The sequence below is a fragment of the Arachis ipaensis genome, chromosome B05, assembly GCF_000816755.2.
Source record: "Arachis ipaensis cultivar K30076 chromosome B05, Araip1.1, whole genome shotgun sequence".
Taxonomy (NCBI): Eukaryota; Viridiplantae; Streptophyta; class Magnoliopsida; order Fabales; family Fabaceae; genus Arachis; species Arachis ipaensis.
The window spans coordinates 144,556,119-144,579,580 of record NC_029789.2 but is presented as its reverse complement, the minus strand read 5'-3'; the positions used below and the strand labels follow the sequence as shown (position 1 = coordinate 144,579,580).

Here is a 23,462-nt window from a genome sequence, read left to right as displayed (position 1 = left end):
TAGAGTGTACAAATAAACTTGTAATGAAAAAGTAATGTTAATGTATGTGGCATGTTATTGTTATTGTGTGAGTTAGTAAAGTGGTTCATACGCGTCTAAGTTACATGTGGGAGAGGTCTTTTATTCCGTATGTATATGTTATGAGCATCAGCATGCTACTCACTTTTTTAATTTGTATCAAATGAAATGAAATAATATGTTGAATTTATGCATAGTTATATAATCAGATTTGTTCCATTCAAGTGTATATGTAAAGGTAGGATTATATACTATTCATAACTTTGAATTAGAATCTAGTTTATAGGATTTGGATCCTCTAAAGTTTGAATTTCACTTTAGAGAGTAAAGTGTGATCTCTCACCATTGATTTCATAGGTAGGAACAAGAATAAATATGAAAGAGAAACTATTCAAGTGTAGAAGATCACACTTTACTCTCTAAAGTGAAATTCAAACTTTAGAAGATTCAAATCGTAGTTTATATATAATCTATGAGTAAGGATCAAATAACGTAATTTTTTTAAAAACTAACCATTGGATTTGAAATTATACCTTATAAATCATCTTTAGGAAATTTTATATCAATTCAAGATATATACATGATAATTAACATAATATATTTATTCAAAATATAAATAAACAAGAATTTTTACTTACATGCTTATTAATGTCTATTTCCATAAAATTTGGTATAAATATTATTCACCAAATATTATTTTGATTCAAGGGTAAGATAGATACTCATAAGTTTATGGTATAATTTTTTGGCATTTTTTGTAGGTGTCTAAATTGCGATGGTAATAAAAGAAAAATGGGGAACTGCTTAATATTAACTCCAATACAAAGCAAATATAAAAAAAATTATGAATCACTTAACATTTCTCAAATTTTATTTGAACTTTAAGTGCCATTATCCAACTAGAATGTAAATTCCAAGATGGTCCCATATTCAAATCATTGGCCAACAATTGTGTCAAGGGTAATTGTCATTCAAACATATGGATGTCGCATTTTTTTTTTTTTTGATGACTATATGGATGTCGCATTTAAAACCAAGAACATACGACAAATTTTAAAAAGATTATCACTTCTATCATGTGTAAACATCATAAAAATCATTTGCGCTAAAAGTCACAATTATTGTTTTAGTTTCACACTATTATTAAAGCATCAATGGATTTGTTCTTACATTCCAAGATCAACCAATTACATGTTATCCCAAGTTTTGTACATCCAACTCATAATCCATAAATTTTGCCAAATAATGTCTCAGTGGAAACAACAAAATTTAACACTAAAAATGGATCTACACAAATTCAACAAAAATGAATACAAACATACATGCTAAGCACAACACTGATGTGCCTTCTCTTTATTGACATAAGCCTGCTTGCATTCACTATAGGAAACCCCCTCATATTTCATCACAAATTTTAAGATCTTTGAATCAAAGAACTAATGGATACAAAAAAGAAAGAAAAATCATAGACTTTGTTGAATATCAGATTAGATCTGTTTTGATATAGTTTCCATCTTTAGATATCTAATTCTGTTGGATCTCCTAGTATTAAGGGATCTGATTCTATCTCCTAGTATTAAGGGATCTGATTCTATCATATCTCCTAGTATTAAGGGATTTTATTTCTGTACCTATGTATATATATATATTGACGCTGGGAGATAATTCTCTCAAGGGAATTCATCCAAAACACAATCCTTGTCTCACTCCATTCGTATATTTCAAGTGACTTGATACAACAATTGTGCAAATCCAAGGTAAGGTTACAAGATGAATTCTCACTTTATAGTACAATCAAGATTTGCAGAGACACAAAATATCTCTAGAAGTAACAACAATCTTCTAGGTTGGCGCGATACATCTTGTTCGGATGGAAACCAAAACAGCTTATTAATGCCTTCAATCAGAAACAATGATCTAGTCTAGGTATTAAGCTTTCTATCAGAATGAATTTTCAGAGCCTTAGCAACTCCAAAGAATTATGTACTGAAATGAAAGAATAATGCCTCCATTTTCACTAGTTTTCACCTACACACCTGAAACACAGTTATAGCAATCTTAGGAGGAATTTGGCTAAAGGAATAACACACAAAGGAACACCACACATTTCCTTTTCATTTTCAGAATTTAGCAGAAATAAGTGAGGAATAACTGAAATTAACTTAATTCCCTTCACGTGCTTTTTCCTATTTATATATATAAAAATAAATGAAAATACAGAGGGATTAGCTATAGCCCTGTTCTTTTTCCTACAATGACAAGAAAATTATCACAGCAGGAACAATGACATTAATAGCAATTCTGTTAGCTTAGAATCCTCATCTAGAATGGAAAATACTGCTCATCAAAGCATGCATTCAAGGTGGGTTTGGTAAAATTAGCTTTCAGTAAGCATACTCTATAACAATTATGTTCGGTAAAATTGTTTTTAAAACTTCAAAGGACTTTAATATACATAAAAGTAAATGTAAAGAGTAAGCATAAATCTAGAAAATCATTAATATATAATAAGATTATATTAGACTTGAAAAGAATAAGCTAGCTTTAAAAAATATCTTCATAGGTGTTTTAAAAGCACCTATTGCTTTTAAAAACTAAAAACAAAAGCACATGATCTTTTTGAATTATCAAACACAATAAGCTTTACTAAACCCACCCTCAATGCAAAGAACATCCTTCAAAAGTAGCCAAGGGAGACAAATAAAAAAAAAACAGCATAGTAATCAAAATCAACGCCTAAGGCGTCAATCTATCATAACAAGCACATAATCAGGAAGAAACACTACTAGTGTCACAGAGATAAATACTGAAAAAATACTAACAAGGAAGTAAGTGGTAGTGCAGCACTCAAAAGTAATTGTGTCACAAACTAGTGAGTTCCCAATCTTCTTTAGACATCTCAAATTTCAACACAGCCATCTTCAAACAGGATCTGCAAAAATTTATTGATACATGAGCACAACGTTGATCTAAGCTTTTAAAGCCCAACCAAAGTTTCTCTCACCAAGTGTTTTTGGGAATATTTGTTAAACCATTTAATAAGCCCAAACCTGTAACATAATAAGAATACATAAGAGTTGAAGTTGAATTCTACACATAATGTGGATAAAGTGAACTTGTTGATTAAATACATAAATATCAAAAGCATATAATTCAGAGGCAGAGTATCTAGTACCTCACATGTTCAAGGTGTTTTATCCTAATAACTTCCCCAATGCAAACTTTTAAGCTTTTAGATTGCGCAAAAACTTGAGAACTGCCTGAAATTCAAGCACAAAAGGAAAACTAAATGGATATGACAGCTAATTTTAAGCATAAATCAAATAGTATTTTAACATGTTTTGTTTAGTTTTCTAGAACCACAAAACCATGGCTTGAGGCATTCCAAAAAGCTTAACTAAACATGCTATATAACTCAATGTAATAAAGAGTAAGAAAGACGCAAGCTTACCAATTTGCAAACCTCCATTCTGATATACCTTTAAAAAATTGAAAAAAGAGAGTTAACATTAGTCAACCAGGCATATCTTATTATTTGATACACATGTAGTACATACAAATGCAATTCAAGAAATACACAAGGTTTAAGATAGTAGGATACTACGGCATTATGACCCGTGTAACCAACTTTGCCTATAGGATAAGACCTGATTGTTGTTGAGGCTATACTTATAGTATGATTGAATGATGAGGATAAGATGGAATAAGAATGAGGAGGAATTTACAGTATTGAAAGTTAGGTAGCACATTTCTAGTCGGAACAATTCCATCAAAATGAAGGAATGACTATTCTCCGAGAAAATGGATTGTGTAGGATCTATAAATCTACCTAATATCAGAAATTAAAATTCCCAAATCAATCATACTTACCCTTAATGCCCTACATTTGAGTTTACCCTGAAACTTGTTATACGAGATAAGAAATGGAAAAACTTAGAAAATTATGTTTCTACCTATATGCTGTAGCGCTATATTCAGCGCTACAGAGCTATAGTGCAGCTTTCCTAAAACAATGAGAATCGTGTTACATTGTGGATTTCATGTAGCAACCATGGCAGCTGCTATTCCCTGCCACTACTGATCAGGAAAAATTGAACTTTGACACTACTGATCATTATAGGAGGTTAGAAACGGAAAACCTTAGATAAATATGTTTCTACCTATAAGTAATATTGGTGCATGAAGGAATTTTAGATACCCATGGGTTCAGTGTTATCAAATAGCCATATCAGCGCAGATTTTCTGAAAAACACAATGAGAATCTGTTGAGTTGTGGATTTCAGGTCACAGCCATAACAACCGCTTTCTCTGTTGCCAGTCGCAGGAATGGCGACAGGATTCTTTTCGTTTTTTCTTTTAAAGGGAAGATTTGTGAATTTATGTTTTATTAAAAAAAACCCTACCCTTCCCTAATTAAATATGCCCTCCCTCTGCCTTTTCTCCTATGGCGACAGGCTCCACCAATTTCAGTCCGCCAGCGAGCAGCTGTACCCTCCCTGCACTATAATTCTATCTTTATTTAATTAGTGATGTATTTGATGAATTTAATTTCCTAGAATTTTTTAATATATCTCTAATTTTGTTGTTCCTAATTCATGTTAGACTTTTTATTAGATTTATGTTAGACCCTATCTGCTAGTAATTACACAGCATAAGGGAAATTAGTAATTATAAGGGGGACACATTTTGTGATGATTTCATTGCTCAAATTACATAACGGAAATATATATATTGCCAAATTATTCTTCCTAAATTGGCAAAAAAAGATACCTCTTCAAAATGGAGATTCAGTCAGTATATGAATTTCCATCCTAGACATATAAATAAAATAACTTTTGTATGGTAAAACTTAGGTAAGAAACTCGTCCTAAGCGACAAACGTTAGGGCATACCTTTAGACTCAACAAGAGCTCATAAAGGTATTTTCATACGATCCACCTACAGGAGAATCAAAATTCAAATCTAGGCCATGACAGTACATAAACAACAGGCTGACCTAGCTAGCAATTGTTTATTTTTTATTTTCAAAGTGAGATATAAGCTTAATTAATTAGTTATATATATATATAGCAACTAATTACTTAAATATTGGAAGCTTTTTAAGAAATGATGGCACCCTACAGAAACACACTCCTCTGAAAACTTGATGATACATCGGGTTTGGTTCAGAAGATGACAAAAGGAAACGGAAAATTTACCAAAAAGGATTATTAAACAATGATTAACTCATAAGTAGTTAATAAACACTATGTGGACATCTTGACCACTATTAGTTCCTAACGCATAAATTTTTTATGCTGATGCTCGTTTGCACGAAATTGATTTCGTGAATCGATGCATAAATTAAAAGTTAATGCAGGTGTGTCACTTGGTTCCCATGCGATATTTTTCTCTGGATTACAGTTATGCCACATCATTTGTGGAACAATTTCATGAAAAGCTTTTTGTATGATTTAGCAATGCTCATGTTTTCATCAAGAATTTCAGCTTTGTGATATTCCTAAATGTAGATAAATAAATGTGGTATAATCAATCCACTGTCCCAGCTACTTTTTAAGCCTATGGCTGCGTGAAATATATATATACCGTATTTAATTTGAAATATACAGATTATAAATATCTAAGATTGTTAAATTAATTCATTAAGTTTTATTTAAACGAAGTGTTCCAAGCTTTTATCTTTTGTCAAATTCACTCCTCTTTTACATGACAAGGATTATGCACATTCCTTTCCCACATTTCAAAAAGAATTACCAAAGATGCAGAATAAATGAGTAAGCTAACATAAAGGTAAATGAACACAAGCATTAAGCATTAAATATCAGTTGTCAATATTAAGAATCCAAATAGAATCAAGAAGTAAATAAATATAGATGAAAGCACTCAATTGATGTGTATGTCATTTTATCTCAGGCAGGCAAATAAAAGCCCCTTTAAACTAATTTACACACACAAGGTGGGGTATAGGAAGTGCCAATGAACAAACTCCTCATGATGAGGTGGTTGTTTTCATCACTAGAACCCATGACCGCCATGGCACGAGCATCAACCTTAACGCTATACATTTGACCTCTAAAAACAATATTCATATAGATTTTTGAGATTTGTCCGATTTATATATTCTAAACACATTTTAGCCAGTTTTGAGGAAATTCAGAATCAAATTCAAGAATTTAAAATCCTTCCACTAATGTTCCAAACATTTTGGAACAGTCCATCCATTTCGACCAATTTTAGCTAAAAAGTAGAAATTAAAGAAAAATGTTGACAAGGTCCACATCAGGTAAGCTATTTCAAGAAATTCTTAGATGCTCTCAAAGTGGGAAAAGAATTAAAAGAAAATAGCAAATAGGACTAAAATGGTTCTCTAATCCATTAAAAGTTTAACACCTCAGCTATTGTGGGTTAGTGTTTCTTATTTTTATTCCTATATCTGAGCTGTTTAACAAGGAATGGATCAGAGCTCAACTCTTTTTCTTGCTCGAAAAGGCATCTATTCTCAAGTAGTCCACCTTGGTCTTGATTTTAAGCACCATTTTTCTAACTTTCCCTTGGAACAACCACGTCTCAATTTTACTGAGAAGAGTGGCTATCATGTTATATTCCCCACATCCCAATTTTTTATTTAATGAAATAGCCACTCAAGGGTAGTTATACTCTTGTGAGGTATGTGTATCTTGTAAGTGTTTGTATTTTAGAAATCCCAAATTGATGAGTTTTTCATCAACTGTTGAGATTGTGTATTTACCTTCTAAGTGCACCATGCACTTCAAAGGAGCCAAATTTATTCTGAATGTAAATGCAGCACTAACCTGCGTAATATGGAAACGTATTTATACTTCTATAATAAATGTAAACACAGCATCAAAATGGAATCATGTGCCTAATGAGGGATCCATTAGTACTTCTACAATAAAAAGAAGGATCACGATAGTCTATGGGACGAGTGCCTATTGGGCTGTACAATTCTAAAATGTGAGGTGTGGCAGCACCAACCAATTGACCACAACGTGCTATCTCTGGGAATACAATCCACAGACAACTAGACTGATCTAAACGAATACATTTATACTCTTAAGATAATCAGCATCTTCATATTTTAATTAAAGAATAACAAATACAACCATCAAACATGAAAATACATTTAAGGGTATACACACATTTTTCTTTTCTCTTTACTTCAGTGGTACCTTGAAATCTTCAATGTATTTGCATTCTTCATTATACTCAATAAGTCATTTAATGGATATGTAAGCTAAAGTTACATATCCTTTGCCAGAAAAAATATATACAAGAACTAGATCTTATTCCACCAAGTGGAGTTGGCTACATAAATCAGATGACTCCAGCATCACCAAGAAACCAAGGAAAGAATGACTTCAGAAAAAACCTATAATCATGAAATGTGAAGTAGCAATGTTCTATACATTGCAAGGCTAATTAAAAGTTGAGAGAGTTTATTCCCCTGATTCAGATCGCATTGTTTTGCAATAAAATAATGATGAAATTTAAGTTTGGTTCTGTGCTTTGTTAAAATGAAAGTCACAGCCATTATCCAGATAGAATTTCTATTTAAGAGAAGATGAAGCCACCTGACATTTAACTGACATTTTAGGCTTTGTAGGTTGGACACCCAGCTTACGCCTGCAGGCAACAGCACCGCAGTGACAGTCTTGGTCTGCGCCAAATTGGACAAACCTGCTATATTGTTAGAATCCACCATCACTAACATAGAGATATGAGTATCATTCTGGTTTCTGGAGACACCCAAACTTTCTACAGGAGTGTATACTACTAGTAATATATTAGAAATAGTGCATATGAAAGGGGGTGATCAAATAAATAGTCAAGTGCTCATACCGGTAATCGTAGGTGAGTTGTTCACCCTTTTGAATGTCTCGTGTAGCAAAAATGGCTATTCTGGTTTCACCATCTGCTATCCTTAAGATAGAAAGAAGAGAAAGTGTGTTAGACTGAGTAATTAACTTAGCTGCTAAATGTCAGATACCTAACACTAACAAAACAATTCATAGCCAACCATTTCTGCATCTCGGTATTGGGACAGCAACTATGATTGATATATCTAGATTTGTTTCCCTTATATGTGGCATCAATCACAGTATCTCGATTGATTTCACATAAGTAAAAGTTTGAATCCCCACGATACTTCATGTTCCAAAGTCTTTCTTCACATGTTTTGTCATCAATTACTGATAAGACAGGTAATCTATAAGTAGCTTTTAAAACACAAATAAACTATCAATAACCTTTTCTCAAAATTTTATAATGCATACAAGCGAAACTAATTGCTTATCACCTTCTCCAACATATTCTATAACAAACTCCCCACGCTTAATATCTTCAGCAGCTACAATACCAGAGCCACATTTCTCAGTCTACAAGCAACATATTTACACAGAATGTTAAGTGCGAAAAATATGGGGGATATCCATGAACAAAAAGTTAATAAGGCAGAGGTATTGAATGATAGAGAAGTGGCACAGATAAATAAAGGGGCGGAAATTGATTTTCTAAAGCAAAAGAAAATCCTGGAATAATTTGGAAGAAACACAGAACTCATTTCAAACATTAGGAGGATGAAGAATCAATAAAAATAATAAAACAGATAAAATGATGCAAGAAACTGGAATTATAACATTGCAAATTACCAACAAAATAATCTTGAGGAGTAAACCATCAAAACGGTATCTAAAAGACTTTGAAGCAAACAAAAAAGAATCTGAGAATAAGTCTCCTATGGCCTCCAAAACATTACATATGTTTGACAAATTTTGATCCAACCATGAGTAAATTCAAGGCATATGTTGAGGAGTAAATTCATGGTTGGACCATTTTGTCAAATGTCCATAATCTTTTGGAACCATATGAGAATTTCATTCTTTTAGAGACTATTTTCCAACAGCAAAATCTTTCTAGTATCGCTTTCGTGGTTTACTCTCATCCTAAGCCAAAAGTTGTACCTGAACTAATTTCATCTTTTTCACCCGACGATGCTGAAATGGTTTGTTGAGACAGGAGCTCCCACATTTACAGGCTGAAGAACAGCAAGATAAAAGCACCCTATAGGGACAGAAAACAAAAGGAACAATGAGCATGGCTGCACATAATGTAATAGCATCTACAATTAAATGATAAAAGAGAGCATACCCCAGGCGCCATGTCGAATACTTACCCACAGTGGCAATCAATACCACACACATTCGGAGATTCAGGTGAAGGAGTACAAGAACAGAATATGCCATCATCAAACCGTCTCTTAAACTTCTTTGAAGTATATATATCTTAGATTGGATACATAAGAACAAACAAAGGAAGCTTTTCTAAAGCAATAGGACAGCCAAAAGAAAAAGAAAGATAAACAAAAACAAATTTAAAAGTGTAAAATACTTCAAAACAAGTATGGAAATTGTGATTTATGAACAACTTGAGATTTTAATGTTAGCTGGGTCCATAGAAAATGCTGCTTTCAACGCAAACACTGCTATTGAGAACATTTGATCAACATCTATAAAGGATACTGCGCTTTATGGATCTATACTGCACAGGTTTATTCTTGGTAAACGAATCTGGAAGCTCAAAGTCAACAGGTTCCTCAAGCTGCTTAGCCAAGTTGTTGAATACAGATCCAATCTCACTCAGGTCAGAATTCTGTTAAAAAGAAAAATCAAGGAACTCACTCAGCAGCCCAAACGCTATTCCAAAATTGCATCAAAATTAATTTCGAAGATACACACCCACATCCACAACATGTAATCTCAAAGGAATCTAAAAGCTAAAGATAACATCAAGCCACCTTTTTCATCGTATGCATGAAATCTGATGAAGGACTAGATATTTCAATGTGATAGCTCCCAATCTCAGATTGATTCTCAATAGAGGCTCCTAATTGAATATTGAAAATTATATCACAAAATCCACATACAAGACTTGTTCAATTTCTTCAATAACACGCTTTGCCTACACATGAACAATTTGTCAACCATAAGACAAAAAATTTAAGACATCAAACCTATATCTCTATTGAGGTTCCGAAATCAATAAAATCAAAATCAACATGCTCAACTGGATTTGACAGACAGAAATCAAACAGGCTGATTGATTAGTGGACAGATGGTACACTTTGCCTTTGGACTGTCAACAAAAAAAAAATTAATTCACAATTAGGCCAAATTTGTCCCATAAAAAAGGTATAAAAATAATCCATTCTTTAATGACCTTATATAAAGTCCATACAGTGCCCTCATGTATCTCAACCAATTCAACTCGCTCATTTTGAAAATATTATGACTGTTTCTTATTAACCACTTTATTCTGTTCATCCATTTAACAGTTTTGAATGCAGAAACAACTTAGAGATGTCAGCACTGGAGGACAGTAATGTAATTTAAATATGTGGATAGGAGTAAAAATTAAAGGGTATATTGGCACATAACAGGGTTCAGTTCAAACATCTACTGAAATTTAAAAGATCAAGTCCACAACTTTCAGAAATCTTGTCAACCTCAATTCTTAACAAAACTTCTCTGTAAATATCTATTCTAATCTAGAAGAAAATCCCCAATGCACAAAGTTTCCGGCTTTCAGTGTAAGTCCTTCCGACCAATACCACTTTAATTAAGACTCCAAGAATTCCAACTTCTCTTCCCACAGTTCCTCCTGTTAAAGATATAAACCATTCATGTGTTTATCCGCTTACTAGCTTAAGCTTTTGAAATAAATAGTTTAATGATACGTCCTCCTCTTACTAAATACTTCAAATTCTTGCTAACAAAATAGCGTTCTTCGATTATCGATTATTTCCAAATAATGCACTTCATTACAGCATCATGACGATGACGATGATGACAACAACTAGTATCTCCAATGTGCATCATCATTCCCAAATCCATAAATAAACAGCAGGTACTTTAAATTTAAAAGCGCAATTCTATCACTTTCTGTCTGCATAGAACAAAAAGGACAAAAATAAAAGAGGAAACAAAGTTCTAGGATTTCTACAATGATTGAAGAAGATTTCGGAATCATACAATTTCGAAACAAAAAATTCCCACTGAATCCAATTCCAAACACCAGAAAAAACTTCACATCAAACAACAAAGAAGCAAAAGAAAAGAATTGAAAATTTTCATTTCTCTCCACCTTTGACTCATAAGTCAAAAAAACTAGTGTGAGAAAACCAGTGAATAAATTATAATTATTAAAAAAAGAAAAAATAGACACACGTTGGTAAAAATCCAAAATCTCATCAAAGACTGTGCGGAATGAATTGGCTACATTGAAGACACAAGCGATGGAAAAAAAAGTCGAAATGTAATCTGTTAGAATCCACAAAAGGGGAATCGTCAAAGCAGAACAAAAGAAGCGCAATCACAGAGCAAAGATAGTGAAAGAGAGAGGGCAAATCTGCCACATTTGTCACAATAATCTGAAGAAGAAACACAGAGAGCAAACCTGGAAACGAAGTTGGAGTAAGAAGAAGAGAAAGAATGAATGAGGCAATGAAATGGGAAAAACGGATTACGATAGAAATTTTGGTATATATAGTGGCGGTAGCCGCTTATAACCAACTCAAACTGACGTCAGATTTTTTTTTTTTTAAATATTTTCTATTCACTAATGTTATTTTGTATTAATTATTTTTCAAAAAAGGAAATTTTGAATTTTACCTGAATAACGCCACCTTAATAAAATACTCAGAAATTAAACTGTGTTTGTTTTTATATGTAAATACTTAATATTTTATTGTTCAGAACACTTAGGCTTCTTTTGTGTTCTCTTTAAGTCAACTGTAGATTTTGAAGAAACAATAATACCGTTGACTTTGACTTGTGAATGGAAAAACAGTGAAAAGAAGGAGAACTAACCACGTGTCACTTTCATGTCAAAGTAAACACGTCAGTTCTGTCTTTTGCGGCAGAAAATCACACGTCAGTTTCAGTTGGTTGATACACGTGTGGCAATTTCTGCTTTTCCCCAAAGTCCAATCCTAACCCCAACAAATAAAACAAAAAAATTCAAATTATTTTGATGTGAAATTAAAGATTGAGAAAGAAGAACTATTGTTATATGTAACTTTTTTCAAAAAAAAAAAAGGAAAAGAAAATTATTTCATGTTAACACTGAAGATTTAGTTTATATGTATTATCACTGTAAATTTTTCTATCAAAATATCTAATAATGTATTATTAGTCGACTCCATCTAATAGGAAGACTTTCTTTCATATATCCAATATGTATTGTTGTATTAACAAATGTGTTTTCTTTTTATTTAAATTTCAGTTTTTCATAAGTCTTAAAAATGTAATTGTACAATTGAATGACAATTAAAATAAAAACTATTTTACACTATAGTTACTTATTACTAATATAAAAATATATAGGGATAAATAAGCTTTTAGTGCCTATAAAATATCCATTTCTATTTTGGTCCCTATAAAATTTTCCTTGAGTTTGGTATGTAAAATTTAGTGTTTTTCTTTTAATCCTTAATTTACTCCATTAAATACAGACATAATATATTAAATATTGATGACAAGTCTTGTCATATTAGTCCTTAACCTGTCGAACCAGAAAACACCATGAAAGACAAAAGAAATATATATTTCAGCTTACTACATCAGTATTTAATATAGTATTTCACAAAACAAATTAATGATGGAAAAAAACACCTTTAAATTTTACTAGACTAAAATAAAAACAATATATTTTATACAGAACACCAAAAAAGGGGTATATTATAGACACCAAAAGCTCATTTAGTTAGATATTTCATTCTAACAATATATTAAAATTAAGTTCAATGTGTAAATTTCAAATGGCCATTCATTATAAAGGTTTTGTTAAGGATTATGGAACAACAAACATTTGATAGAAAAAAGTATTTTATAATTTTCAATGCATTTTGAATCAAATTTCATAATTATAACCTCCTAACAAGTGATATAAAGGCATCCATTAGCAAAAATCCTTTTAATAAACTCTAAGTCATTTTATTTCAATATCTGCATCTAAAATATGTGCATACAGTAGATTAATAACGGGATTAGGGTATTAATAAAGACTTGTCCTGATTTTGTAACACAATGGAGTGAGACTCCTACTAACACAATTGGATAAAAGATGGAAATTTTAAAATTATAATTTTCAAAACCTAAACAAATTCTTGTGAACTTTTGGTACCAATCTACAAGTTAATGAAACTCTAGTGGATGTTCTTGATATATCCTTACTCTCTTCCTTCCCCATTGTTTCCACTGATTCCTCTGAGCCAAAATAGGGTCTATCTGATTCATTGTGTTTCAAAGCTTCCATTTCATTTACAGCCTAAAAATGACGAAGTTTAATTTAAAGCATGAGATACAATGAAACAAGTATCACATCTTTTCTTTTTTCTTTAGGGCGATTATTCAATCAGCGAAAGTGAAAAGTAGTTATTTTTACTAATTTGACAATACATGATTGAATGTGTGTTACTATGTAAAATATTTTTACACTAACAGTACATATAAAGTTAAATCAAGGTAGCTTACCCCATCATAGCATTGTACCACACAATCTTTAATACCATGCAAATAATCTGAAATGATCAATTAGTGAATGTTACTAAAATTTTAGGAAGATTAAAAGAAGATACCACAAATTCAAGGGTTAACCATAGCTCATAGCAGTTGAGAATAAGAACCTGAGTATGCCTTATCCTTGAATATCAGTAGACTGCGAGGCATCAATAGAACAGAGAATGGGAGGTAATTATCATCAAGCCTTTTATCTTCTCCATCAGAATCGTTGCCATTAACATCTTGCGGATCTAGTTTAAATCTAGCATGAGGTGTAAAGTCCATGACGACAGGCGATCCAAGTGAAAGAATAGCTACAACTGGGAAGTAAGCTGGACCATCTTGATGTGGCTGTAGAATTTGAAAAAATAAAATAAAACAATAAAAACGGAGTACATTTGAAAAATATTAATGAACAGGAATTGCAAATTCCATAGTTAAGCATTTCCGCCAATGAATATGGCTAGAAGCAAGCACAGAGGTGAAGGACAAACCATTATGCCTTGGTTAGGTAAGTACTCATTGATGAGAACATGATTGATTGCTGATGGAAATAGTTCTGATTCTTCTGATATCTTTTGTGTAAGATTTGTTAACCATGGAGGCACTGCAAGACAGATACAGATATACTTAAATGTTTGAAGCATATTAAAAACAAAAATATCTTAAGAAAGAGTGGTAGAAGGAGTTCAATGTTACATTTTTATTCATTAAATTAGATCCATAAGTATTATGATATATTCTCCTCATTCCATGATTAGGTCAGTTTCAAAACCAATCAGTATAGATCAACAATAACAATGGTTCAACAATCCTCATATTTGAAAGTCACCCTCACAAATTCAGACCTCACAGTGTATGCAAGACAACAACATAAGAATTCAAATTCAATCCACATCCACTTATGGAGCAACAGGTATCTAATAACATAATGTCTGAAGCAATTGCCATCAAATCAAAAAATGCTACAGGAATAAACCTACTGTTTCAGGTGTGCGAAAAGCAATATTTAAAGGTGGTAAAATCTTTAAGTGCATTGCAGGAGTTACTATACTAGTTATTTCAAGAGAAAACCGGCCTAAAATCAAATTGAAGATGGACAAGAATAACTTCTATAACATCGAGACCTTTCAGTTGCAATAGCTAGCATCATGCGTAATCATGCAGACTGTAGATTTGGATTGTGGAAGGAGAGAGATTTTCCAACTTACATGGTTGAGGTAGAAGGCCCTTCTCATGGACAACGCCACCTGCCAATGAACAATATTAATGAGAAAGAAATTTTTCGTGTCATCTCTGCGGTTCTGCTAAATACTATTAATTTGATTGGCTGTATGAACGAAGCAAAAAAGAAATATCATTGACATGGGCATGTTGAAAATTTGAAATTACTTAACAAACAAGACTCCCCTTAACCCACCCAAAGGAAAAAAGAGATCTAGGGAGATTTACTGTACTCATAAAACATGTTCAGTTCCTCAATTAAATTATTTTGTATCATGTTTCACTTTCTATCAATTCAAACATACCGAAATTTTGAGGATTTGATAGTGCAACTCAAAATCAATTCTACACTTCGAATCAATTTTGACTATAAGTTTGGTTACTAGTTTGCAAAACCAACTCTTGCTTCTAGAATTGATTCATGCAGACTTGAAAATATATGACCAAATATACATCACTTTACATCAAAATCAAATCTAAACTGAACCAATTCTGCCAGAAGTAATTCTAGCTAAAATGAGTTCTACAAAAGCAAAACCAAACACTCAAATGGTTTCTGCATTGACTTACAATCTACACAGTTAGCACACGGAAACCGGATATATAAAAAGTAAGAGGCCATCGTACCCCAATTCTGTAACCTCCTATTCTTCAACAACTTCCACTTTGATGCAGGGGCTCCATATATCTAATAACCATCAGAAAAACCAATTTAGAATACCCAAAACACTAAATGAACACAACAGTGAAAAGAAAAGAAATAGGAAGTGTTACATTGTTAAGAAGAAAGCTTTGTTCACTATCTGTGATGAAATCAGGTATATATATTACAGTAGGCAAAGATCCAACTTTGTAACTATCTAATTTCTCTTTCTCTTCCATCATTCTGCAAAATCAGGGTTTTAAACATTAGTTTGCATTGCATTATGTATCAAAGCATCGCAATCAACAGAACATACTAAAAGATATAACGCACTACTCTCCTTTTAACATAATCAGTGACCTAAATTTACTTCTTTTTTTCGAATAACTGAATTGATTGGAACTTAGTTCGGAATAGAAAATTAACACTGAAAATAGTCTATAGAAGAAAAGAAAAAAGCTGAAAGGAATAAAACATACTACCAATCTTGTTGTATTATGTGAAAGTTGCAAGCTTTTTAACAAAAGCCTGATGAAGAATGGTGGAGAGGGGTTAAGGGTTTGAAATAAGAGAGAGAAGGTGTTCTGCAGCGGAGCTCTGGAAGAACCTAGCCAGCTACCACTATGGGGTAATTTATTTATAATTTTTTTACTTTTTAACTAATATTTTAATATCATTAATACAAAAATAAAATGACAATTAAGTTATATTTGGTTTGTATTTTTATTTTCCGTTTTTATTTTTAGTCATTTCTATTTTTTAAATATTATGAAAAAAAAAGTAAAATCAGCCGAAAATAAGATTTCATTACTATTACTTTTACTATTTTTATTTTTTTTTTATAAAATCTAGAAAACAAAAAACAATAAAAATGAAAACGCAAACTAGACGTACTTTGGATTCTCAAAAATTAAAATTTTGAACTAATTAACCCTGAAAACAAAAAAGTATCAATTTAGTCATCATCATAGTAAATAATAGACACTTTATGTCATTTTATTAATTTATTACATAAAATTTAACTGTAGTGTTTATATGTTTAACGTGTCTATTTATAAAAAATTGTTATGTAGATAATAATAACTTTTAGAACGAAACTTCACCAGTTTTAATAGAATTTGTGATAAACAAAGAGTAGGTGATAAATGTTATATAAATTACATTGTTTCTTTTCTATGCTCATGCGATAACAATAGACATATATCTATAGAAGGATATACATATTCACTGTCTAAGTCAAAATCTTTAAAGATTTAATTGTCACTTTACTCTTAATACAATAAACAAATTATTAAGTAAGTTATGGCTTGATTTTTTTTCATTTACAAATTTGCTGCTGTCCAATAGGAACTTTTTTTTTATTTAAATTAAAAAATATAATATTTACCGATTTAAATAAACGTATAAGTATTTACCAAATTACATTTAGAATCATATCTCGGATACAGTGGGGAAGCCAAAAATTGAACGTATCTCGGATGCACGGATCCCGTTTTGTGATACGAGACGCGCTAGTCATATCACGGTTGCACCTGAGATATGAACAAGAGAGCATTTCGGATACACTGCGTCCGAGATATGTGCATGTTCTGACATAGAGCAGTGCATCCGAGATACGTGCAAGGAAGGAAAACAGGGGCACTGCATCCGAGATATAGTCAAGATTATATTAGGGTTTCAGCATCCAAGATAAATTGTACAATAAGTCTATTTATAGAAATCATCCCAATACCTCTCCTCACACAATTCACAAACCATTCTTTTATTTCTCTTCTTTCGATTTTTCTCTGATGGAGAACAATCAATACTTTTTTTGTGGTTTATCCGAATGGGATAGTCAGACATGGTAATGAAGGAGTAATTTTTTAGTCTGACAACACTGTGATGTTGCGCACTCACCGGGTTGATACCTTGGATGCGCTAAAGACGATGATGCTGCGCAATATGGGAGGAGTAGGAACAAATGAGGTTGGGAGGATTGCATATAGATTTTTGTATGCGCTTCCGAATGATGGATTTACGAACCGGTTATTCTGGATAGATGGGGATCAGCATGTGAGGGTAATGTTCGATGTACATGCGCGACTGATGCCCCAACATGTGATGGAGTTGTATTCTGTGGTCCGTGATGCAGTTGTAGGGGATTGGTCGTCTCCTCTGGGTCCTGAAGTCGTGCCGCTCGAGGCGATACCGATCAACTATGCCCAGCCTTATGATAGTGCCGACGATTCTGACAGTAAGGGCGATTCCACCTATGTTGCCGGGTCCGAGTCGTCAAGTGATACAGTGTCAGATGATGAGTTTGTGCTAGAGACTCCTAGTGGCAGCGTTGGTAGGTTTCTGCTACCTCCGCCTTTGGTCATTCCTCGACTGTCGGACGTTCCTAGCCATTACCAGACGTTGAACTTGGATGCAATGCGCAGGGGACGGGGAGGATTACAACACGGATGGTGGGGTGGAATTCCGAATTGGGCATAGGTTCAGCAACCGAGAAGCATTCCTACTGGCGGTGAAGAACTATAGTATTCGACGGAATACGGAGTACAGAGTGCTGGAGTCAGATAGGCTAAAATATCACTGTCGATGAAAGCAATTCTCCAATGGTTGTCCGTGGAGTCTATGTGTGGCATTACGATAAAACTTGAATTACTGGTATATTTTACATTATATTGTGGATGCATTAGACTCTATACGTTTGTTTTTTGTTTAGCATGTTATTGACATTGAATCAATATTCGCAGGGAGGTACGTCGGTTCGGTGGATCACATACCTGTCTGGCACCAACCATGTCTCAGGACCATGCGCAACTGGATAGTGGGTTGATTTGCAAGGTTGTGTTACCTATGATAAAGATTGATCCTTCGGTGTCTATCTCAGTATTGCAAAGTGCTGTCCATCAAAGTTACCATTTTAAGCCCTCATATCGGAAGGTGTGAATGGCAAAGGAAAAGGCAATTGCCAAGATCTATGGCGAGTTGGCGACTGGGAAGAGTCATACAATAGGATTCCGACACTCTTACAAGCCTTGCAGGAGTGCCTCCCAGATACGATCCACGAATGCCACGATGTCCCTTATTATAACGGGGATATGGTTGACGGATAGTGGAGTCAGTTTGATAAGATTTTCTGGGCATTTTCTCCATGTATTGAAGCGTTCAAATATTGCAAGCCGTTTGTATCGGAGGACGGAACACATCTGTATAGCAAGTACGAGGGCGTGCTTTTGATTGCTGTGGCTCAAGATGGTAACAACAATATTCTTCCTATAGCTTTCTCACTGGTGGAGTCTGAGACAACGGAGTCATAGTCGTTTTTCTTTTCAAACTTAAGACAACATGTTACTCCACAACCAGGAATCTTGATCATATCAGATAAATCACAGGCCATTCGTGCCGCTATTAATGCACCACACAGTGGATGGCATTCCCCGTCAGCATATCATGCTTACTGCATCCGGCACATGGCTTCAAACTTCAATTTCAGGTTCAAGTCGACCGAGGGTAAGAGGTACCTAATAAATGCGGCGTGCAGTCCGAGTAAGGAAGGATGCGACTAGTACTTGGATGCTATAGGTACATTGTCCCGTGAGATGGTGGATTGGGCTCTTCGTTTTAGGAAGGAATTGTGGTTGCAACATTGCGACGAAGGTCGATGGTATAGTCACATGACTACGAACCTATTGGAATGTACAAATGCCGTGCTGAAGGGAACGAGGAATCTTCTGGTAGCAGCGATTGTTCGGGCAACAGTTGTTCGTGCGTAGAGGACGCGAAGCACATGCTCAGTTACAGGATGGACAGATCCACTCGCAGCGGCTATTGGCAGCCATAGATAAGAACAGAGAGAACCTGCCGATGTTGCGAGTCACCCATTGTGATCGTAGGGTATCCGTTTTTAGCGTGGAAGAGATGGAGCCAGTAGACGGTTGGTCACAGACTTCATATCAGGTTTGTCTGACTGAGCGTACATGCGATTGTGGCCTGTTCCAGTCATTGCATTACCCATGTCGACATGCCCTGGCAGCATGTGCAGCTGCGAGTATTGAGTGGGGTCATTTTGTGGACCCCGTGTACACGATGGCCTCTGTATTCAAGGTATACTAGAGAGAATTTCCGCCGATACCAGACGAAAAGATGTAACCTCCATGGTACGGTGCATGCCTGAAGCCCAACTCAGCCATGAGGAGGAAGACATCGGGTAGGCCGGTATCCACTCGGATCTGAAATGAGATAGATGCCATTGAGCATGCGGAGAAGAGATGTGGGCTCTGCCGCGGAGAGGGCCACACCAGACGTGGGTGTCCCAATGCGCGGCACTCGAATCCATGACGACGCATACAATTTGGGGTTTAGCCGTTTAGGTCTTTTTGTTCCACTGTTATCACTCCGATGTACTGATTGTTATTAAATGTGTTTAATGTGTAATGAAGCATAATTTCTGTATACCTAAATTCAATTGTTATGGGACCATTTTTCATCTACAATATTACAAAATTTTCATTAAAAAAGTATACAATATTTTCATAACATTGGATCTTGAATATATCTCGGATGTAGTGTCCCTGTTTTCTTTTCTTGCACGTATCTCGGATGCACTGCTCTATGTCAGAATATGCACATATCTCGAACGCATTGTATTCGAGATGCTCTCTTGTTCATATCTCGGGTGCACCCGTGATATGATCAGCGCGTCTCGTATCACAAAACGGAATCAATGCGTCCAAGATACATTCAATTTTTGACTTCTCCCACTGTATTCGAGATATGACTCTAAATATAATTTAGTAAATATTTATACGTTTATTTAAATCGGTAAATATTTTTTTTATTTAAATAGAAAAAAAAAAGCTCCAATAGGTCACATTCACAAAACCAATTTTTAATACTTGCTTAAAAGCATGGGAGCTAACTAAGTTGGTTAAATAACAATTTGATGTCAAGAATGGGATGCCCTTTCGGACCAGTAACTGACAAAGGATATTTAAGTTCAAGAAATTAGTTAAACATTGGTAGTTGGTAACCCCATATATATAAATGATAAAGCGAAACCAATGCTCCTTCTTCTTCGAATGGCTCACAGAATGTTATTATTCATATGCAAACCAATTTTCCTTCTTCCTCTTAGAATCTTCGCTTCACACTCTTATTCTCTTCCATTTTCTCAATCACAATCACAATCACAATCACTGTTACCGCCGTTAACAACAACACCTTATTCTCTTCCACTTTCTCAATCAAAATCACTGCTACCACCGTTAACAACAACAGCAACTAGAAACAGAATCAACAACCGACTGTGGTGCTCCACCACCGTTGATGCCACCACCGAAGATGCTTCCAAACGCTACCTTGAGCTCACTGACGACGAGCTCATGCGCCAGTGCGAAATGGGAACTTTCAGGACCTCCGGCCCCGGCGGCCAGCACCGCAACAAACGCGACACCGCCGTCCGCCTCAAGCACCTCCCTACCGGCATCGTCGCTCAGGTATGTCATTTTACCCTTTTGCCCCTTCTCAAAATCTCGTCTTGCTTGGTTTATTCCTCAATTTCGGTGTTGTTCTTGTTTTGCATAGGCTTCCGAGGATCGCTCTCAGCACAAGAATCGCGCTTCCGCTTTGAAACGCCTTCGTGCTCGTATTGCTCTCAAACGTAAGCTCTATTATTTATTTGCTGTTCCAAGCTCTGGAATTTGATTGCTTGTTTCATTGGGTAGGAAAACATGTTTAGATAAATATATGAAATTGATTGAATTTACCAAGGGAGTCTCTGTATGTGTGTGTTTGGAGTGTTGGTGATTGAAATGTGTCTGACACATGGATACACGTGGATACGGCAACTCAACGAAGCATCTGTCCTTCACAATGAGCACAAAAGCATTTTTTCTTTAAAGAAAATTGAACCCTAACTGGCCTCAAGCTTACTAGTACAACTTAAAAGAATCAGCACTGGATAACTAGCTTCCTAAATAAACTAGCAAGTAGTGGATAAATATATTTGATTTCACAAAGTTGATCTAGGACTCTAGAGAAGGTTTTTTTTTCCCCATTACATTCTTAGATGAGATTGAAAATATATATTAACTAATAGCAAGCAATGTACACAGATTTTTTTTTTCTCCTGATAGATAAGATAGCATTTCTTTTGTTGGGCTAGTTAGGAAGACAGTGGATCTTGAAGCTTATTCGCCACCAAGGGAGCTTCTTCAGATACTTCCTCCCAAGTCATCCATTAGAGGTTCAGATTGTGGTCCACAAATTGGACCCAATAACCCCAAGTTTTTGCTGGTATGTTTATCTCTGCTCCTTGTGCCAATGTCTTTTGCTTTTCATTCTGTTCTTCATTATCTCCAGGCATTTTACAGAATTTAAAAACTGATTGTGTCCTTTCCAACAGGGAATGCAAGCTCTATTGGATCTCATTTTTGCAGTTGAGGGTTCCGTCTCAGATGCTGCAAAATATCTTGGGTACTTGGCTCATGTTTTCTGTCAGATTTTTGTTTTCCCATGTTCTGAGCATGTGAAACTTTCATCAAATGAGACATGGAATATTTTACCAGCTGATGGATGTATAGAATACCCACAAATCTAATTGAAATTTGATATTTGATATGAAAGTAATGAAGGAGATATAGGCTAGTTTCACTCATCTCATGAAGCAATTTCTCGTTTAAGCCGGACTGTTGTGATAACCGATATCATTTATTTATTTATTAGACAATATCTATATTGTTATTGTAACTACTGGCTTACCTTTTATATTTATGTGAAAAGTTTATAATTGTTTTGGCTTTTATTAAACATATTGCAGGTTAAGTACTGGGGCACTGTCTCGGTTAATTCTATCAGATGATTCACTTAGAATGGAAGTAAATGAACTGCGGGCATCAAAGGTATGCTTTTTTATGTTTTCTCTGGCATAAAATAGTTGTATTTTATCGATCACTTCAAGTTTTGTATAATTAGTTAATAGCATAAAAAGAAATAGAATGAACAGATAAGACATGTTTTATCTAACAAATAGTAATTCGGAATCTGCTTTTTGGTGCTTGAACAGGGTATGAAGCCTCTCAAGTAGAATCTCTGAATTTTCACTCCATATGCAGGTACAATTTATTCTATCTCCTGCTCATACGACCCACAATTTGAGTCAACATTTTGGGTATATATATGCAGTTGAATAGAGAAAACCTCCAATATGCATGGAATTTGGTTAAATAATGGAAAATAAGTTGTTATACGTTGTTATTTTAAGTGGTACTTGACACAAGAAAAATGGGACATTGTCAATAGGAGTTTATTCTGAAATTTAACTACAGTTATGAAGATCAACAGTTCGACCCATCTTTCACAACAAAAATTTATAGAAAACAAACTACTTAATTTCTACAACAATTTGGTTGGTAAACTTGGTGCAGAAGAAAGGACAGTTTATGAACTTTACTCTTTAATTTCCACCACAAATGAAAACCAAATTTGAAGAACATATAGTATTCATAGTTTTATTGAAATTAGTTATGATATATTCCTTAATTTTTACTATATTTTTCTTTCAGATGTCTCAGTTTGTGTCATGGATACATATATCTACTGAAGGAAATTCTTTGAGCCCATAACAAGGTATTTTTCTCCAGTGAAGAATCAAGGTTACAAATGAAATCAGAATTTCTGCTTGTAATTAAGACCTTATTCATCAGACTCCGTGTGTAGAGTGGAATGAAACTGGTTTTGTATGATATGTTGAAGGTGAAGCCTGAAGCAGCATCAAGACAGCAACCTCAAATACATGATGCATTCCTGTGTACACCTTGTTAAAACATTGACAGCTACTTTTGTAATTTTTTTTTCCCCTTTTTTTTCTTTTTTCTGGTTGTATTTTAATTTTTTAATTTTAGTTGTTTCTAGTGAACATCAAGTTGGCAACCTGATATACAAGATGCAGATCTTTGTAGATTTTATAGACAATGATTATAATTTATAACTATTCATTTCTTGATTTTTCT

The 23,462-nt window shown here is 34.1% G+C and overlaps 2 protein-coding genes and 1 pseudogene across 6 annotated transcripts; 1 reads left to right on the top strand and 2 right to left on the bottom strand.

Annotated features, from left to right (window-relative positions):
* On the bottom strand, nt 1,698-12,021 carry LOC110262384 (annotated as a pseudogene).
* Nucleotides 11,951-16,095, bottom strand: LOC107644668 (alpha-ketoglutarate-dependent dioxygenase alkB homolog 6). 3 transcript variants are annotated; one of them, XM_021103150.1, is made up of 9 exons: nt 15,942-16,095; nt 15,594-15,705; nt 15,390-15,507; nt 14,807-14,845; nt 14,090-14,202; nt 13,721-13,946; nt 13,569-13,615; nt 13,269-13,362; nt 11,951-12,025 (listed from the first exon to the last, which is right to left on the bottom strand). In XM_021103150.1, the coding sequence occupies exons 2-9, from the start codon at nt 15,702-15,704 to the stop codon at nt 11,961-11,963; spliced, it is 813 nt and encodes a 270-aa protein (XP_020958809.1). In that variant the 5' UTR covers nt 15,705; nt 15,942-16,095; the 3' UTR covers nt 11,951-11,960. The 3 variants fall into 3 exon arrangements, with proteins under 3 accessions (XP_020958809.1, XP_020958808.1, XP_016204069.1); XM_021103149.1 differs by lacking the exon at nt 11,951-12,025 and having other exon boundaries at nt 12,994-13,362; nt 15,942-16,094; XM_016348583.2 differs by lacking the exon at nt 11,951-12,025 and having other exon boundaries at nt 12,994-13,362; nt 15,447-15,507; nt 15,942-16,094.
* LOC107644673 (peptide chain release factor 1) lies at nt 20,465-23,455 on the top strand. Of its 3 annotated transcripts, none has more exons than XR_002347552.1 (7): nt 20,465-20,948; nt 21,037-21,112; nt 21,621-21,747; nt 21,857-21,927; nt 22,271-22,352; nt 22,517-22,565; nt 23,016-23,455. XR_002347552.1 is itself a non-coding variant. In XM_016348592.2 (7 exons), the coding sequence occupies exons 1-6, from the start codon at nt 20,514-20,516 to the stop codon at nt 22,535-22,537; spliced, it is 816 nt and encodes a 271-aa protein (XP_016204078.1). In that variant the 5' UTR covers nt 20,468-20,513; the 3' UTR covers nt 22,538-22,565; nt 23,016-23,455. The 3 variants fall into 3 exon arrangements, 2 of the variants coding, with proteins under 2 accessions (XP_020958807.1, XP_016204078.1); XM_016348592.2 differs by having other exon boundaries at nt 20,468-20,948; nt 21,617-21,747; XM_021103148.1 differs by lacking the exon at nt 22,517-22,565 and having other exon boundaries at nt 20,466-20,948; nt 21,617-21,747.

Excerpts from the sequence above, each read along its gene's own strand:
- LOC107644673 (XM_021103148.1), top strand. The coding sequence starts at position 20,514 with ATGCTCCTTCTTCTTCGAATGGCTCACAGAATGTTATTATTCATATGC. Across the intron at positions 21,928-22,270 it reads GATGCTGCAAAATATCTTGG|GTTAAGTACTGGGGCACTGT; the intron begins GTACTTGGCTCA and ends AACATATTGCAG. Across the intron at positions 22,353-23,015 it reads ATGAACTGCGGGCATCAAAG|ATGTCTCAGTTTGTGTCATG; the intron begins GTATGCTTTTTT and ends TTTTTCTTTCAG.
- LOC107644668 (XM_021103149.1), bottom strand. The coding sequence starts at position 15,704 with ATGATGGAAGAGAAAGAGAAATTAGATAGTTACAAAGTTGGATCTTTG. Across the intron at positions 14,846-15,389 it reads GTGTGCTAACTGTGTAGATT|GTGGCGTTGTCCATGAGAAG; the intron begins GTAAGTCAATGC and ends GTTCATTGGCAG. Across the intron at positions 13,363-13,568 it reads TGGTACAATGCTATGATGGG|GCTGTAAATGAAATGGAAGC; the intron begins GTAAGCTACCTT and ends CGTCATTTTTAG.